The 17,745-nt window shown below is 53.0% G+C and overlaps 6 protein-coding genes across 6 annotated transcripts; 1 reads left to right on the plus strand and 5 right to left on the minus strand.

The window, feature by feature from the left end:
- Positions 1 to 3,794: 3,794 nt before the first annotated feature.
- J4E78_006719 (uncharacterized protein) lies at positions 3,795 to 5,016 on the minus strand (the record flags this gene model as incomplete). Its single annotated transcript, XM_049367329.1, has 4 exons — positions 3,795 to 4,212; positions 4,264 to 4,616; positions 4,665 to 4,793; positions 4,840 to 5,016. 4 exons carry the CDS (start codon positions 5,014 to 5,016, stop codon positions 3,795 to 3,797), a joined length of 1,077 nt encoding a protein of 358 aa, XP_049221076.1.
- Positions 5,017 to 7,721: 2,705 nt separating this feature from the next.
- On the minus strand, positions 7,722 to 8,663 carry J4E78_006720 (uncharacterized protein; the record flags this gene model as incomplete). Its single annotated transcript, XM_049367330.1, has 1 exon — positions 7,722 to 8,663. One exon carries the CDS (start codon positions 8,661 to 8,663, stop codon positions 7,722 to 7,724), a length of 942 nt encoding a protein of 313 aa, XP_049221077.1.
- Positions 8,664 to 10,390: 1,727 nt separating this feature from the next.
- J4E78_006721 (uncharacterized protein) lies at positions 10,391 to 11,293 on the minus strand (the record flags this gene model as incomplete). Its single annotated transcript, XM_049367331.1, has 1 exon — positions 10,391 to 11,293. The coding sequence occupies one exon, from the start codon at positions 11,291 to 11,293 to the stop codon at positions 10,391 to 10,393; it is 903 nt and encodes a 300-aa protein (XP_049221078.1).
- Positions 11,294 to 11,789: 496 nt separating this feature from the next.
- On the minus strand, positions 11,790 to 13,206 carry J4E78_006722 (uncharacterized protein; the record flags this gene model as incomplete). Its single annotated transcript, XM_049367332.1, has 2 exons — positions 11,790 to 13,034; positions 13,090 to 13,206. 2 exons carry the CDS (start codon positions 13,204 to 13,206, stop codon positions 11,790 to 11,792), a joined length of 1,362 nt encoding a protein of 453 aa, XP_049221079.1.
- Positions 13,207 to 13,611: 405 nt separating this feature from the next.
- Positions 13,612 to 15,645, plus strand: J4E78_006723 (uncharacterized protein; the record flags this gene model as incomplete). The annotated part of the gene is made up of 6 exons (XM_049367333.1): positions 13,612 to 13,664; positions 13,713 to 13,793; positions 13,854 to 14,326; positions 14,374 to 14,644; positions 14,695 to 15,496; positions 15,553 to 15,645. The coding sequence occupies 6 exons, from the start codon at positions 13,612 to 13,614 to the stop codon at positions 15,643 to 15,645; spliced, it is 1,773 nt and encodes a 590-aa protein (XP_049221080.1).
- Positions 15,646 to 15,990: 345 nt separating this feature from the next.
- Positions 15,991 to 17,500, minus strand: J4E78_006724 (uncharacterized protein; the record flags this gene model as incomplete). The annotated part of the gene is made up of 3 exons (XM_049367334.1): positions 15,991 to 16,786; positions 16,842 to 17,271; positions 17,329 to 17,500. 3 exons carry the CDS (start codon positions 17,498 to 17,500, stop codon positions 15,991 to 15,993), a joined length of 1,398 nt encoding a protein of 465 aa, XP_049221081.1.
- Positions 17,501 to 17,745: the final 245 nt, after the last annotated feature.

Consider the following 17,745-nt stretch of genomic DNA (forward strand, 5'->3'; position numbering starts at 1 on the left):
CTAGTAGAGGCCGTGTCTAGCAGTATCACTGGTGAAGGTGGGATTATGAGAGATTGACGACTTGTTGCTGGACGCAGCGGGGGTTGTGGAGATTTGGAAAGAGAAGAGTTTGAGCGCAGGCGGGGAATACAGAAACGCAAGTGCGAGTAACTATTAGCGCTATCAAAAAGCCCACAGGTTATGCGGTATGTGTTCGCAAAAAAAGGTGGAGCGCGTGACGGGTATCGGCCCAGACGCGTTTGCGCTGAGGGCCTTTCACTACGTCTAACGCAAATCACACATCTTCCGACTAAGCATTCTGGCTCCTGAATGAAAGTGTGATGCTGAAATACCGGCATTAGATCTATTGGGTCTGTACGAGTATCCAGAGTGACACCGACGTTGAGGGTATTCACCGCTAAGAGTTTGTCCATCAGTATAGTTTGTCGGTGACGCAATGAGCCTCGAAAGCGCAGAATGCGACAAACGTTTGTGAGAAACTCCGCATGCGTTTCTTGACTGACCGATGTCTCCGCAAGGAATACCAGATCTGCTCTTTCTAGTGATGTGAACGTGGTTGCTTACAGGCCATGTGTACGGGCCTCCAGAAGCCTGGGGACAGCAGAGGAAAATGGCGCAATAGCATTTAGAAGATGAGAAAGCATTTCCCATATATGAAAACAAACAACGAGTGCTATCCGAGTACAATGATCTTGGATCTTCTACTGAAAGCTCTATTGTGTTATCTCGTCCTTCATGGTGGGCGTTCGAGTTGGGACGTCGATATGTACGCTGTAGTAGCATGAGTGATGATATAGACATGACATATCAGTGTTCGATATGTGTGTAAAATCAAACAAAGACGCCAGTTATTCACGTATGCAATGAGATGGTGAAGAGGAAGGGAAGGAAGGGCTGGCGTTGAGGTTGGATCGGGCTGGCCCCACTTCGGACGGACCGCTCCGACATGAGCCCGCAAATCACCCAGGCCACGGAGCGTCTGGCGTCCTTCAGTTGCCAGGCTAGGGCGAGTTGTTCGCTTGTAGATGACTTGGTGGTTGCTCATTTCGAGTAATAATCGCCCTGTGCGACATTTGCTTGCGTGAACTGCGGCGCACGACGTTTAGACTAGCAAGGTCCTACCTGGATGATGACACCACGGCGGGATTGGTCAATTCGGCTTGCACGTACACTTGGGGTAAGATCGAGTCAGATCGCGCGCAGGTAATCTGCGTGCCGTTGATGACAGCGGGAGCGATGCGAAAAGTGCACTTGTTCGAACTCATTTCCGAGTGCAGAGAGCATAAGTTTTCATAGCGAATGATCGGCATTCACCGGAGTCGTTCCGGCATCACTAGTATATCATTCATTCACACTTCCCGATTTCAATAGCTTTGGTGCCCTCAAGGCGGCCATCAGCACTAAAAATGTGGCTAGATCGTTCCATGCTACAAGAGGTTGTCGTAAGCGCACACCATATCCTCTAGCTCGTGCTTTCTCCCGAGCAGGTACGCACGGTATAAGCAGGTCGACGAACAGCGAAGAAAGAACCAGAACCTGTGAAAGAAACGTTATCAGCGAGGTTGTTCCAATCCAGGGCTCACCTGCCATGAGGAATCGCAAGATCGACTTACGCAGCAAACATTGACAGTCCATACGACCATCTCATAAGCTCGCAACCGTACAGGTTTTCCTTCCATGCCTCCGCACACCCGCGTTCGAGATACCAAGGCCGGAGACTGATATGCTCTGGATCTGACAGGTCGCCCGAGTTTTGGATCGAGGCACTATACATCCACAGCCCCGCCAGTATGATATCGTACAACGCGTTGACCGTGATCGTAGAGTGGAAGTCGAGAGTTTGCTTGCTGAAAGACATGATTGAGAAGCGGACGAGCCATATGAACAGGGTTATGATGGCAATACATAGGTTGCATAATGTACAGCTGGTTGAAGTGTTAGACCTCCAAATGGCTGCTGTATTGAGGACGTGGGAGGATACCTTTCATCCCAAATCAATGGTATGGGTGGTGATTTGCGATAGTTCGCATAGTCGTATACACGTTGGATAGGATCGGAATTCCAGCCTTTGGTGCCGCCTTCTTTCCATAGTATGCTGCGGAAGCGATCGGGATATGCAGTCGCAAAGAGAGATACGAGCGCGATGGCTAATATGAGATCAAAGAATGTGGCACTGAGAAAGATCAGATAGGGATTGCGGAGCATGGTGAGCGTGATAATAATTGAGGAGCGACAAGTCCGACTGCCAGTTTCACCGAACGACATAGGAGCCGTGCAATGGGATTGTTATGTCGACTCAGTGATTGATTTGACAGAGAACGTGCGCTAGCGCGATGTCAGCTCAGTTGTGGTTGTCTCAGGTGCTCAGCGCCACCCCATTCAAGGAAAACATAGAACACCCTGGAGCTTACATGGACGCTACGCCTCCATATTTGCTCATCGTTGGTCTAATGTAGGCCCTAGGCCTGTTCGGTGTTTTCTTTGTACAAGGTGAGCGCGTCGTGACAGCGGCAGGATTCGGAAGAGAGACATCGAATCTCCGTCAATCATCAAGCCTATCAGCACCGAAGACAGGTAGCAATGTGGAGTGAACTACAGTGACAGCATTGCCTTAGCCTGTTGTCTTTGCATTAGCTTGTTGTTCAGTAGGGAAGAACGCCAAGCAAAGTTGCGCAAATGGCCTCATTCTGACTTTCGAGAAGACACACCTCAAATAATGCCAACACGATGTTGCGAAATTAGTGCGATTAGAAAAGTGCGCCGATATGCGCCCATTCCCATATGCCACCTCGCATCTTGTGTAAGTGGAATGGCTTGCCACATGCACTAACAGTATATGTACGTTGGGTGGAACACGAGAACATCATCAGATCCCGCAGTGTATCGTAAAGCAAGTCGGTCATCTATGCTCATTACATTATGCATGCGCGCATATATTCTGCGCTTGTCTAAGCCATGGTGGTTGATGCTCACCAGCTCTCCTGTCTTGCGACTAATCATCTAACTCCTGCCCTGCTCTTCAAGCTCTCTTAAGCCTTGCCAAACCCCTCCATTGCCCTCACGGGCCTCGCCGTAATCGCTACTTTTCTAACGGACAGCATCGTCAGCTGCGTTTCCTCACGTCATCTCTCTTCGTAATGCCCCTTCCATCGGAAGCTCACTGCTTGAGAGCTGAGCCGATAGTGAGTGTGAGTTGAGTGTAGTAGCTGGCTCATCGGGTCTTCTCTGCAGGTGCATACCTCCTGGCGGCTCTTCATAGTCGGGATCTTTTGGCAAGTACCACATGGCGAGTCCAGCTTGGTATAGTGGAGGCAGCGTGCCGAGGCAAAGATTGGGTTTGGGGGCTATGATGGCTTGAGCGTTTGTAGGAGGATGGTGTTGGTGGCTTGAGTCGTGTGTGCGAAGGATCCATCCGTGGATCACGTTCCCACCTCATACAAGAAAAAAACCGAACAGGTCTAGAGCCTACATCGACGCTAGGTCACCTATCTAGTAGGTTTAAATGTTGATGTAGGCTGCAGGTCTGTTCGGCTTTTTCTCAATTGACGTGTTCCGGTCATGTGACTGTGACGTCAGATGCGCGTCCTCCCGCAGCGGCACGACTGTGCCACATAGACGTCAACAACAAGTGCGCTCATGTCCGAAGTGACACTTGCCTCCCACGTCGTACAATGAAGCACCTCACGTTTTCCGAGAAGCCGCCGTGCTACGCGCCTGCTTCGTGCATCAACGTCTCTACCCCCAACATGCATCGCTGTGGCTAGCCATCTCGACTCTGCGCCCCAACAACGCACTCATAACCGATCAAGGTTATATTCTTTCGTAACTTTGATTTCGTTCAGCCCCAATGAGCCCAGTCTCTCCGAAGGAGCCGATTCATTGTTCAGCGTGACGAAGGCAGCCGCCTGCGGTTTGATGCCTGGCATCCATTGCGAAGGAGGTGCGTTGAGATTTGATGTCGACGAGCCGTTGCTCTGTGTGCGGAACTTCATCCGGCGGAGACCGATACCGCCATCCTCAGTCGGGAGTGGAGGAGTTCGGCGCCACGAAGGAAGTGAACGGACGTTGGGAACGCAACAGCAGACGATACCGACAGCGACCTCGATTGGGGAAAAGCAGATACGCCACCACGACGCACCGATCGGATCATCATTGACGTTGCCGAAGACGTCGATCGCGCAGTCGATACGGAGGACTGCTAGGATAGTACAACTGTGTGGTGTCAGCAAGAGCTATTTGGAGCGAGCGCTTAGCTTCACGTACAAGCATCCAAGGAGGAACAAGACCATCACCCACGCCTTCTTCTTGCCTGAGAGATCTGCTGCTGCTATGGCAGGTATCGGGGCAAAGAGGATGACACTGTTGAAGAAGACGTGCAGCGATCCAATGATGATGCACGACTTCTTGCTCTGCAGCTTGCACTCCCCCGGTGGATGGCACATGCTGATCCAACCCGCGAGCGACCAGATGTACCAGATCGCGATGAGCGCCATAGACGCATAGCAAGCGATGCGAGCAAAAACTCTCTTCTCGTACAGGCGGAGGTAGGATTTCGCAAACGCCACCTGCACCGTTGCAACCGATGTGGCCCAACAGATATCCAGTGCGAATTGTATCTTGAAAGCCTGTTAGCCAACTCTCAAGAAGCCTCCAGCTAAACATACCCGCAGCCAGAAACGCTCCACAACGTCAAAGTTCTTCGTCGGGTCCGCCTGAATCTCATAGCTCGTAAGCCCTTCTCCGCCGAGGAACACCAGCACGTAAACTAGCGTAACCACGACAAAGCTCATAGCCTACGACTGTTAGCATGGTACCGCCGTCAGCATTCCATCGTCTTACCAGAGCAGCCAGCATCAGCGCATCTTCGTTGATCGTGTTGACCCGTCTGACACTCCTCGTGTACCATCTCGCCGCCACCGCTGCCGCAGCCACCGCAAGGCATAGTGTAGGCGCAATCAACAACGCAAGCTGCTTGCCATTGACAATGTCGAAACGATCCGATTGCTTCCCCGCCATGATCAATACTATCCAGCTCTTCTTCACTTCACCGCATACCGAGCGCACATCAAAGCCAAAGTCGTCGAAAGAGAGGGGCGTAACTGGAACCAGGATTAAAAAGCCCCGAGCGGAGCGAGTGAACGTAGATAAAGCCAAAGAGGCGATCCTCCCAATTGCCTGGTCCAGAGCACAGAGCTGTCATGCACTATGCTCGTTGAGTCCACCGTCTTCAACGCCTATCTCGCGTCACCCAGGGTGCCTCAGCCGTGCGGCCCATGCGACAAGTGTACTTGTAGTGTTGGCCTTTCGGGAAGCAAGACCTAGTCAGGGAGCGCGGCGGGGCTCATGCTGTGCGCCGCTGATTTGTCGCACATCTGACGGTCCGACGCGGAACACGGCTAACCTGCATGCATCCCTGCCAGCCATATACCTGTGACCCAATGAAAGCTACCACACCAGCAGGCCCTCCGTTCATGGGGGCTTGCGCTTCCGGGGCACTGATGCGGCTAGCATGAGCTATTGCAGACAAAAAGCAATATAGCAAGCTGGCAATCCTTTGCCGTATTCTGGTAGGTTTCTTGATGATAGTTTCACTTCCCTCGAGGCGATCGGCTAGCAAAAGAAAAGTAACTCAACGCTATGGGCGATCCGCGCATATGTCTGCATCACGACGTGCGGGGTTGCCGAAGCTGAACACCCCCGAGGCGACGGTTGGCTTCCCCTATCGATCACGCAGCCCCCATGCTCATCACCGCGAACTGAAACAAGCCCGCCGCGTCGGCCGTTCTTCGTCGCGTGGTCTGCCAGGTCATGGTTCCGGCACAAGCGAGGTGGCGCCCTTCTATCGTGACCTAGAACACAAACTCCACCTACCAACAAGCCTAACAAGATTGTAACTTTGCTTCTCGAGATTCCCGGCACACGTTGAGACAGCATTCATGCCTGCTATATACTCTAACCTTCTTTCTCAACAGTCGTGCCGTCTCGCTCAACACTACACATATTAAAGGACGCCGCCCTCTCTTTTTCTTTTCAATAGCGGCCCGATCAGTCCTCCGAAATAAATCTCCGACATGACACCGCAAATGCACACGCGTGCAACGGGAGAGTTACCGCAAAGATGCCTTCTAGAATTAGCCCAGAGATAAACCCGCATCTGGGGTATATCTCGCTCCGATCATACGATCCTGCAGCTCTTTCGGCCTAAAATCCTAGAGGTGACGTCGCAGGTTGTATATTGGATGAAGTCATCGGGCTAAGGTTCGGGCAGTAATGCGGTCGTCTGCGTGTCATATGCAGGGCAATAGGAGGGAGGTAGGTGGTGTCACGTGGCGTGGGCTTATCTGGTGCTGTCACATGTGATTGGGGACGGCAGAGAACGGGTGAGTGAGGGAGAGACAATGCATTCGGAACTACAGAAACCATACGGTACGACCATGCGCGGAGGCATTCGCAACCGTGAAAACCGATAGACGCCAACGCCAAACCTATCCCAGGAGGTATTCAGTGACCTCTGACCCAGCCCAGGCAAACTTCATAATGATGCGCGTCGACCTTCAAGACCCCAAAACCCAAAAAAAAACGAAACGCCAAAACCACCCCAGGAGGTCGTCGCTTTCTTCTGCATCGGTGCAGTGAAATGCTAGTACTTAGAAAGGGGGTTCTATCCACCCCCAAAAACTCCTGCTCGCCTCCTCCTCCCTCTCCACCCTCTCCCTCTCCATCTCTTCCTGTGCCCATGTTGGGAACAGTACTTTCCTACACATAGGACAAGTATTACACCTCTCAAACCAAGTCATGATGCAGTTGGTGCCGAAAACGTGGCCGCAGGCGTTTAGCTTTGACACTGGTTGCTCTTCATTGGTGTGGTGGCTGTGGAGAGGCTTTGTGGATTTGAGCCAACTTGACTTGAAGACAATTGTGTTGGCTGGGTGTTGTAAGGCCAGTTCAAGGACTTCCTTGTCGGCGGCGGTGAGCTTGGTGGCGGAGGGGTTCTCGCAGGCCAAGTCTTTGGTGCAGATGCTGCACGTGTCTGCTTCGCTGGCGGGCAGGAGGTAGGGAGACATACCCGCAGCGATGAAGTCGGCCTTGCAGGCGTAGACAGGTGTGGTTGAAGACATCTTTGTTGTAGTGTGGTGATGTTGTGTTGGTAGATGTGGTAGTAGTGTTGGTAATAGTGTTTGAAGATAGTTGGGATGGAATGGTAAAACTTTCTTCGGATTTTGGACTTTGAATGTGATGGATGATGAAGAAAGGATAATGGAGAGAAGAGAGGGACAGAGCACTATTTATTGAGTTGGAAGCGTTTTTGTGACTCACACAGCACGTTGGTACTGAGTTAATTATTGAGTTGGAAAGCTATCTGCGACTCACACTGGCCGTGGGTAATGAGTGGGTTTGCTGACCTTGGAGACCTCAGGAGTGGTGGTTACGTACTATCAGGAGCGCATGATCGCGCATTGTTCGCCGGAGCGCCATGCCGAACCTTAGGTTTTCAGATAGCTGTGACTCAAGTACATTGACGGGCCTATGGAACAAAGCCGCATTCATCACATGCCGGGAAGCCTAGAAGTCTCTATTGCGCTGAGGTTTCGCGGACTTTGGATTCGATACCGATGTGGGGTGCGGGATTTCTGTTCGCTTTCTTCCATGGACGAGGTGCGGGCAAAAGTTCCGCATGAACAATGAACCAGATCTATTAGAATTACACACCCACACACACACTATAGCTCCTCAAACTTCTTGCCCCGTGTTCTGCTCAAGGCAGCAGTAGCGCCAAATGCGATACGACCCACATCATCCGTGGGTTTCTCGTCCCCGACGAACCCTGGGCACGCAGCAACAGTCTGCTTCCACTGCTTGTCCCCTTCGGCAGCGCTCAGAATATCGGCATGTGCCGTACCAGCCTTGACAACGAATTCTGCACCCAACCAAGGCGTGAATGGCCTCATCCAAAAGGCGTACAGGGCAAGCACTAGCAACCCGAGAAGGTGGAGGCCGAGGAAAACGGACCCGGTGATGACCCCCCAAAGCGCGATATATGTCTTCTTGGTTGGAACGCCCGTATCGACATATACATTCCGCGATTGGTCGAATCCTCCCCATCTGTGGAATTGGCTCGGGTTCAGCCACTCCTTGTTGGCGAGGAAAGCGGCCACAGTGAACGCCCTACTTGCAGAACGTTCCGAATCAAAGAATGCGGCTAGTTGTCTCACGCGGCCAAGGACGTCGACTTCGGACTGGTAGTCGTAGTCGCGGAGGCACGGGCCCCCTATGGCAAAGTTGAGAGGCATATTCCCGAGGCAGTTGTTGCCGAAGTTTCTGAACCATACTTCATCATCGACCTCAGGCCGATCTACAAGGAAGGCGGATGGATTTGAAACTCTTCTCTCGATGAAAGAGCCTTCGCCAAATAGTGCCAGTCCAATAGCAGTCAGCGGACCGATGTGATTTCCAATGGGTTGTCTCACATTTCCTGCGTATGTTTCGTTGGTTGCTCGTTTCTCATCTCGACTGGATCCGCTGGTTGAAGAGCCTCTAGCGCTGTCCAAGGATAGCTTATGGAGTAACGGCCCGGCGCGATTGCCGTTCTTGGTATTAGGAAGTTCGAAGTAGCCTAACGTCGAACGGGCGGTGATTTTCCACATAATAGGAGTGCGTAACATTGAAGGCACCGAAATTGCGAGAAAAAGGTCCTCGGTAATGTCCTGCCGGTTGTACGTAGCTTGCCAAGGCGTGCCAGAGATATTGGCGGGTATGCAAGCTATTATATCGAACTCCCGGTATCCCGTCTCTCCTCCACGGTATTGTGCGAAAAATACATCTTCTCTGTCGCGAACGCATTCGGTTGGCCACTCAGCGTCTGTCATGTTCCTGTATTCAATTGTGGTATTGAGGCGCGGTGCGTACTGAGGGTCAACATAGACACCGGTGCTGAAGTCCAAGGGAACGGGTGAGAACCAGGCATCTAAGCTCATCTCATCAAGTTGATAAAGACTCCTCGAGAAGCGGTTACAATTGGTGGCCACACTGAATGTATCGTAACACATGTCATTATCCAGTCCATCCTTCTGTTCATCGATCCAGAGGTAAGGCTCATGTTCTCTTTCCGCGCGCGATTCTAGAATGCTACGGAGTCGAACAACTGCTGTATTTATGTCATTGTCGGTGCTGCTGATTAGAGCAGGTATATCAGCGACCCTAATCAGACCGGACTGTGTGCTGCGAGTTGGTATTCGTGTCGGAGTAACCTGGATAAACGTTGTCTGCAGAATCGGGAAGACAGCACCTGTATTCGCGTCAACGCCGGCTTCCTGCCAAGATCTGGGCATGACTCACCCACTAAGGTCAATGCAAAGGCGAAGTACAATGGAAGACTTCCAACTTTAGACCACCTAGCCCACATTCTTGGGCTGATCCAGCCTTGATCTGCAAGCGCCATAGTCTGACGCAGATTCAACTTCGTTCTCGAGCTGCCAGCCTGGATATAGGCAGCGAAGGCTATAGAGCATATCGCTGAAGTGATGGGAATGGTGAGTAGGGCGACTACCGATTGCAGGATCTGCGCAGCCCTAAGGATCCTCTCGTGTTTAGCCAAGAGACGAGCTACATCTTTAAAGTAGTCTTGATTATCCGTATAGCTTAACTTGCTTCCAATCGGCCGGCTGCTCGCGACACAAAGAACGATCCAGGTGAATAGGGCGAGTGTAGCGTAAAAGATGAAGACCATCAGCGGCCAGAACGAAGTGTGGAGGGTCCTGACGATGGGCTCGCGAACGGTCATGGAAGACGCTCTCGACAGCCTCGACGTGTACATGGGCTCGTGAGTAGTTTCCGGGGCCTTTGGTGCACTCGCATTTGCTTGTCTGGTCTCCTCGCTGACGCTGTGCATCTCATGCGACTCCCGTTGCTCCATGTTTGGTGTGATCGATCCGCCGTTAGGGAAGATGGGGAGTCAAGATTCCCGCTGTAAGGGATGTAGCGTAGATTTAATAAAGCATGCGGATGTTATCGTCTGACAGCGCGTAACTCGACTGCGCCGTCTTGGCTCTTGTCTTGGCGTGCAGTTTGTATTGAAGTTGGGGGCTAAGAGCGGGTGTCGGCACGAGGGAATGCGATCCTCCACCATCGTCGCACAGGGGCTCCAGAGGGAGGCATACTTGTATACCAAACGCAGTGCCAAACCCTTGTGAACCTATTCAAAGGCCAGCCCACAGATTAGTCAATGAGACATCATGGCGCAAACTCGCAGAGGGTCGTCCAACGCGTACACTTTTCGCGGCAAGTGCTGGTGTCTTATTTCCACCTCAGCCTTACAGGGCTGACTTCAGGCCTCCCACCACACCGGTAAAGGGTCCAGGCGAGGTTAGATCTCGTATAACCGACATACAACTCATCTCTTCGCGACCACTACTACGCCACGCACAACTCCGGTCCGCCCCCACCAGCCGAACATGGTTTTCGCAACACCAAAGCGACCTAAGCCTAAACCAAACGTCTTGAGCCTGTCGTCTTGCTCTTTCAGGAATGCCGCTAGTGGCGCGAACACATGTTCTGAGATGTCGGTGATGGTGATGGCTTCAGGGTTGTATCCTATCTGCTCCAGCCTCTCGCGGTACCCCTGTGGTGTGGTGAAGTTCGCCCAGGGCGCACCCATGAGGGCAGTGAGAAGGCGAAGCGTCATCCTCTGGGCCCATGTAGCGGTAGGAGAGAGACACAGATCAAAGGCCATCCAGTTTGCTTCTAGCTCCGAGTGAGCGTACTCGATGATGGGCCAGCGTGAGGGGGCGAAGTGGTATGCTGTGTCTAGTGCCAACACCCAACGCTCTTCTGTATCGTCCTTCGCAAGCTGCAACTTTGTTTGCAGCTGTTTGCCCCAGGACATGGGTTTCGACGCGTCGGCACAGAAGAGAGATATCGTGGGGTTTCCACCATCTCCCATCTCAGGAGATGCCGCCTTCGTCGTATTCTTCTTGAGCTCGTCAACTCGCTCCGAGGCGTATCGAGCCTGCACAGCATCTTTCGTGATGCCAATGTAATGTTGGTATGTGGCGCAGCGATCTCTTTCATCCCACCAGTCTTTGTCGCACGCTTGAATAGGTTCCTTGCTCATGAGATAGATGGTTTGGTCCCCGCATCCGAAGCCCAGATCCACCAAGGCTCTTCTCCGTGCTGCTGGGCCTTTGTCGCTTGAAAGGCCAGCCTCAGCAAGGATTACGTTCAGCATGTCTCGACAGGCTTCGCTTAGTGTCGTTGAAGTGGTGGCGTTCTTCCAATACCCCATGTTCATCCACATGGCTGTGGGAAGCTGCAGATGTAGCCGCCCATGTTGCAGCCCGTAAACTGAAGCCTTGTCTTCTTGAGCCCCCCGCACTCTCATCATCAGCCAAAACAGTAGGGTCGCCAGCACTGCGCCGAATATCTGCGTAGCGGACATTTGTTTGACGTGTGGTCGTGATTGGTGCGACGCAGAATCGGGTGCTTGTGGGATTTCGCGGGAAGCTTCAACGAGGCAATGACGCTAGCCGTTTCCGGCGAGAATGTATGACGAGACGCCATATGATATGCACAACAGGAAGTCGCATCATAGACCTTTCAATCCCGAATACTTTCACTTTCGTTCAAACACTTTGAATCGCCTACATCACTTCTTGAGTCCTGAGATGCTATGGGCATGTTGTCTTGCCCGGGTATCTACTCTATTGGATTACCTGCAAGACTACGAAAGGACCAAGGGCAAGAGGATGCTCCATGCGTCACAGTCCGAGTCTGAATACGCTTGTCTTCATGAATTATTGATGCCTCCAGGGCACCGCGACGTCGAACGCATCAGCCACTCGCATGGCCGAGACAACGCAGCCTTCCAGAAGGACCATACCGTCCCAACACCAGCCACCCACGAGCCACACATTGTCCTCGCCATTCCTCCACTGTGGCACTGACTTGTCATCTGTGTCGAAGTTCGAGCGCTTATTAAAGATGGCATTAACAATGCGCTGGCTTTCCGGGCTGCGAAGAACGCGCGTGAACCGGCTCCGCTGCGCAACGCATTTCTCATCGAGAGGAGTGCATGGGCAAGTGGTTACTACGACGCCACATGGTTGGACATGATGCGATTCGGTTGTGTGCGTACCGGAGGTTGCCGTATTGAGGTGGATGAGCTGCGCGCCTTTCTTATCGACGTGCCTGGCGTCGCTACCGTGTAAGACCGCCCAATCCGTGTGAACTACACTCTCTACGACTGCAGTCGGTATGCGCTGCATGTGGTGTTGGAGGGGTCTGAAGACACGGCCGACGACGTCTGGGGCGACTGCAAGAATGACTTTGTCGAAGAATTCCGTTTTGTGGCCGTCTGACCCGCCCTGAGACCAGGTTATCCGAACGCCCTTTTCGAAGGGTTCTACGGCCGTGACGGTAGCCTCGAGAGTAACGTCGATACCCTTGACCAGGCGGTCTTGTACCCCTCCCACGCCATCTGATACAGTATAGTGCGGTGCGCCGTGGCTCCTCCGCTTGTACTCGATGATATCGCTGGCGGGAAAGGCGAGTAGCGACTCGTGTGGACAGGTGGATACGCTCGATAAGAGAGGGAGTAGGTAGTAGGTAACGAAGTAGGTCGGGCAATATGTGCGGTCCAGGTACTGCTGCATAGTCTCGCCTCGTTTAGGTTCGAAGAAGAAACAGCAGAGCGCGAACCACGAGTAGGCAAGCGTCAAATATAGCCATTGCATCAGGTACGAGGATCTGCTGACTCTACTCGGTCGGGGCGCCATCTGGTGGAGATTCGACGCATGTGTGAAATACGACGTATCGCGACGGCCAGTCGCTAAGGCCTCGGGGCTCGCATCGCGGCATTTCGCGAATTCGAAGAGGAAGGGCTGGGAGTTGTATTCGATGCGCAGGTAGTCGTACAGGGCCTTGAGGTTGTTGTAGTAGCCGCCCGCAAACGCGCGCATGGGCAGGTCCACGCGGGTGGAGGCGTCGGTGGCTGCATCGGGGATGGAGATGGAGGCGGCGTCTAGGGAGAGCGTTTTGCCCTAGAATTACTTTTGTGAGTACAGTCGCGGATAGAGTGGGTGTTAGGCGGCCTACCGACTCGAAGACCCTGACGGCATATCGCTGACGGACATCGTGGAACAACAGGTTCGCGCTAACCAGTCCCGCCAGGCCAGAGCCTATTATTGCGACCTTCTCGCGTGGCTGCTCCATGCTGAGGTAGTCGTGGACGTCAGCGGGTGTGGAGCTATGGTGTTGATATTTAGGGCATGACGTGCAAATCGTCGCATGTCCTCGGCTGCTGGCCCGCAGCAGTCTCAGAACAGGCATCGTCCGTCTCTACCCAATTTGATAGCAAACATCAATTGGCGACGGCATCGTCCCCGGGGCTAGGCTCAAATGGAGCAAAGTGCATGGAGGAACATGTGCCCGTCGGGAGTCGCGCGTCCTGTCTTGATGTCATCCTTTAGATTGGACGTCTTGATTGGTTGAGGGAATATCGCCGACGCGTCCCTTGCATGCGACATCCAGCAGTGGCCACACGAGATGTAACTCTAGACTCTAGAACATCACTTTCCTGTAGACCTTGTAGATATCGTTTCTTGATTGATCGTGGAAATGGCAGGCACCGACAAGCTTCCTGCGATGCGAGTCGCCGTCATTGGGGCTGGGTACGCCACCCTCTCAACAAAAATCATCACATGCTAACACGGTGGAAGTCCTGGCGGACTGACGACTCTTAAGACGCTGCTTGAGGCATCGACACCTGATCGGCCGATAGAGGCTGTTTTGTTCGAGGCGTAGGCATACTCCACTCAGCCCCGAGCGGGTTTACCACCACACGACCTAACACACTCCAGCGAAGACAATATTGGAGGCACATTTCACTACCGTGCTTATGAAAACGCCGAGCTGGTATCTTCAAAGCAATTGACCACCTTCTCCGACCACCGCTTCCCCGTGTCAGCACCAGACCACATTTCGCTTCCACAATATGTCGGCTACTTGCAGGACTACGTGGACAAGTTCGACCTACAGCCGCTCATGAAGATGGGCTGCAGAGTCAACAAGATCGAGCCTATATCTAAGTCGATCGATCGGAAGTGGAAGCACCGTGTGAGATACGTCGACAAGAACAGCGACGGAGAGGAGCGCACTTTCGATTGTTCACACGTTGCTGTCTGCACTGGATTGCACGTCGAACCCAACATTCCCAATATCCCCGGAATTGAGAATGTCAAAGGAGAAGCTTTCCACTCTTCGCAGTACAAGAAGCGAGCACAGCTAACAGGCAAAGATGTGCTCATCATGGGCTGTGGAGAGACTGCCATGGGTACACTATACGAAGACATGGAGACGGACACACGCTAACGTTTGTAGATATCGCTTACGAAGCCATGAAGGGTGATGCAAATTCAGTCACCATGTGCTTCAGAACGGGCTTCCTTTCTTTCCCCAAAGCTCTTTCGCGTTTCAAGGTCTTCGGCAAGCAGTTCAAAGGAGGTCTACCTATCGATGGTCTCATCACCAACCTCTTCGAGACAGCCTACGTGCATCGCGCGATAGCTGCGAGTCGATTCCGTTGGTTTGTATCAGACTTTGTCATCAAGCGTGTGTTGTGGTTCTTGACTGGCACACAGGCGGGCATGAAGTGAGCTTCCATCTAATCATAGCGAATGGGCACATGCTAACCCAATACAGTCAACACGTCGGCGCATTACCACACGACAGACTAGGTAGAGCTTTCGTCTTCTTGAACAAGAGCAGTAAAGCGATGCCGTATCTAAACCGGCCCTACAAAGAGAGCCACCCTCTCGCCTTCCTCGGCAACGGCTACGTAGACCCACCCGAAGACGCGCAGTCGAAGAAATGGGTAGACACATGCACATTCCCGGAGCGCATAGACGAAACCGGCAGAGTGATATTCGAGAAGCGCCCCGACCGTAAAGACTGGAGACGCATGAAGGACACGGAGGTACGACCGAACTGCGTAGTCTACTGCACAGGCTACAAGCAGTCCTTCTACTTCCTCGACCCATCATATCCTACAGCAGCCGATGCCACCATCCGCAACATTGTCTCGCCCGCAGATCCTAGCGTATCCTTCATCGGCTTTGTGCGACCTGGTGTTGGCGCCATTCCGCCCATCGCTGAACAACAGGCCATGTGGTGGACAGCGCTCATCACCAATCAAATGGCCATGCCTACCGATCCCCCACACTACCATCTCCTGGCCAAAGAGACATCGCGCATCAAGTACGGAGTTGATCACAGCGCGTACATGAGCACTCTGGCGAAGGACTTTGGTGGTGCTCCTGGGTTGCGCGAACTGTACACGGCGCACGGGTTGAAGGTGCTTCTGGTCTACTGCTTTGGAGCAAGCTTCGTCACTTTTTACAGGCTTGTCGGACCTTTCAAGAGCGATGTCGCTCCAAGCATCACGAAGACTGAGTTGGCAGAGACCATACTGCGCAGAGGCATTCTCGGCAATTTGTTCTTCGGGGTAGGCAACAACCAAGCGCATTTTCGTAGTCTGTGTACTTACTAACGTCTTCGCAGGTGATACCAATGCTCTTCTACGGGTTGATCAACTCCACAGCCTGGATGCTCGAGATGGTTGGCCTTATACCGGAGGAGAAGCCAGTCGTTTGAGAACCGCGAGGCATTCTAGTCATTGCAATTTATCTCGTTGGCATGAAGATAGCAGAGTTCATCGGGGGAGGGGGGAGGTATTCGGTAACGCTGGTTCGCCAGGCCGTTCGTCTGAAGAACCAGCGTTACCGAATATCTCCCTCCCCCCCATCCCTCCCCCTCAATGTACACAACCAAAGTACCCTCGCGAAAAGACCCCTCGGACTCGAGCGCGAAAGATAGAGAAGACTTCAGCGACGAAAGTGAATGAAATGTAAAAACGTTTGCGATCGTGTGATCATCCTCATTACGGTGCTGACGAAGGGTATCTCTCAAACCATATCTAACTATCAAATAGAAAACCACCTAAGACGAATTACTGTTGTCCGCGCACGAGAATGCCGAATCAATCGACCCATCCTTGTATGCGTCCATGATCTGGACAATAACGCCGTACGTGCCGCCGATCGTCAGGAAGACCGAAATGCCGATCAAGATAACATGCAACGCATACATGATCTTCTGCCACCAGTTCCCCTTCCAGTAGCCCTGATGATCGTAAATCCACAGCCACCCGGGCAGTCCCAGCGCCAGTGGCGCAAACGCCACACTACCCGCCAGACTAAGCAGATAGTTGAAGATCGGCACGCCGGATGCGATGAGGAAGCTGACAACCGTCATGCCCGTAACACATCCCAACCACGTACCCCAATGAACCGGCGAGTTAGCCTGGAGGTGCTTCGAGTTCCTCAGTATGCGGACGAAGATGTACTTCGCACTAACATGCACATACAACGCGCCACTAACACAAAGTCCAATAAGACCAATGCCGTACGCGACTTTCTTCACCATGGGTCCTGCGCTGCCGAGAGAAGGCGATGCAACCCATTTCCCGCACCACTTGTACACGACAAGGCTGAAGGAGAGGTACGCGGCGGTTACGAGGCCCATGCACCAGTTCACTGCTTTGCTGAATTCGCGCGGGTTGCGCATCTCGGACATGACGGGTAGGAAGGCGGAAGTGCCGGCGCCGGAACAGAAGATTGTGCTGGCGGCTGTGATGCCTGCGGCGAAGGTTGGGTGGCCGATTACGTGGTAGCCGAATTCGTAGGGCCCGGATTGGGGGGCTGCGGCGGGACGGTCGAGGGTTGTTACTCCGACGCTGTTGAGATGGGTTAGGTGTGTGGCTTTGAGGGCTGGAGGATTGGGAAACTTACACGACGATGAAGACAGCGACGAAAACCGAAATGAATCCCGCCCATGTAACCCAAGCGATCTTCTCAAACTTGCGTACACTCGCACACGTACCAACCATAATCGCTGCGATGATGGAGAAGTAGTTTGTGCAGAGGGAGTGGTTGGATAGCGCGTTGAGGGCTGTCGATACACCCACTATACCCGATGCTGCGACGATGATGAACGCAACGAGGAAGAGGACACCGGTGATTTCTTTGACGATGCGGCCACCGACTAACTGACCCATGTCGGCGATGGAATGACAGCCTGGGTGGTTGTTTCGGAATTGGCCTTGCACGAGGGCGCACCAGGTGTTGAGGGCTTGCCAGCCGAGCACGTTGATGGCGCCGGGGAAGGCGCCGAGCGTGTACATTGCGCTGGGAATTGTGAGGACTCCTGTCGCGAAGATGACTATACAGTGATGATCGTTAGAGGAATGGTCGTGAACTGGAGAAGGCCGTTACTTACGCTTCAAGAAGATGACCGCGGTGTGAACCCAGGACACCGTTCGGAAATCCTCATAGCCCTCTCCTCGCTTGAAGATCTCGCCATCGTTCTCGAGGTCAACCTTTTCGTTGATGCTCTCAGAGCTGGTGCTCGGTGCGGGCGCAATGACATCGTCTTGCTTTTCAGCCGACATGATGGCGATGTCGTCAAGTAGTTGTTTTGTGCTGTCGACCCGGATTGATTAACGAACAGTAATTCAACACTTCAAGTATCGGTACTTGGGTCACTGTATATATATTCGTTCATGTACGCATGCCACGCAACGGCCCTATCCTTGCCAGATGCAGGTGCCCTGGTAGAACGTTGATAACCCGCGTGGTAATCAGCACGCCAACGCGGTATCTCTCAGAATCCGGGGCAGGAGTGGATCTTGCCAGC

This window comes from Alternaria triticimaculans (genome assembly GCF_023758025.1).
Source record: "Alternaria triticimaculans strain BMP 0046 chromosome Unknown scaffold_9, whole genome shotgun sequence".
Lineage (NCBI taxonomy): Eukaryota > Fungi > Ascomycota > Dothideomycetes > Pleosporales > Pleosporaceae > Alternaria > Alternaria triticimaculans.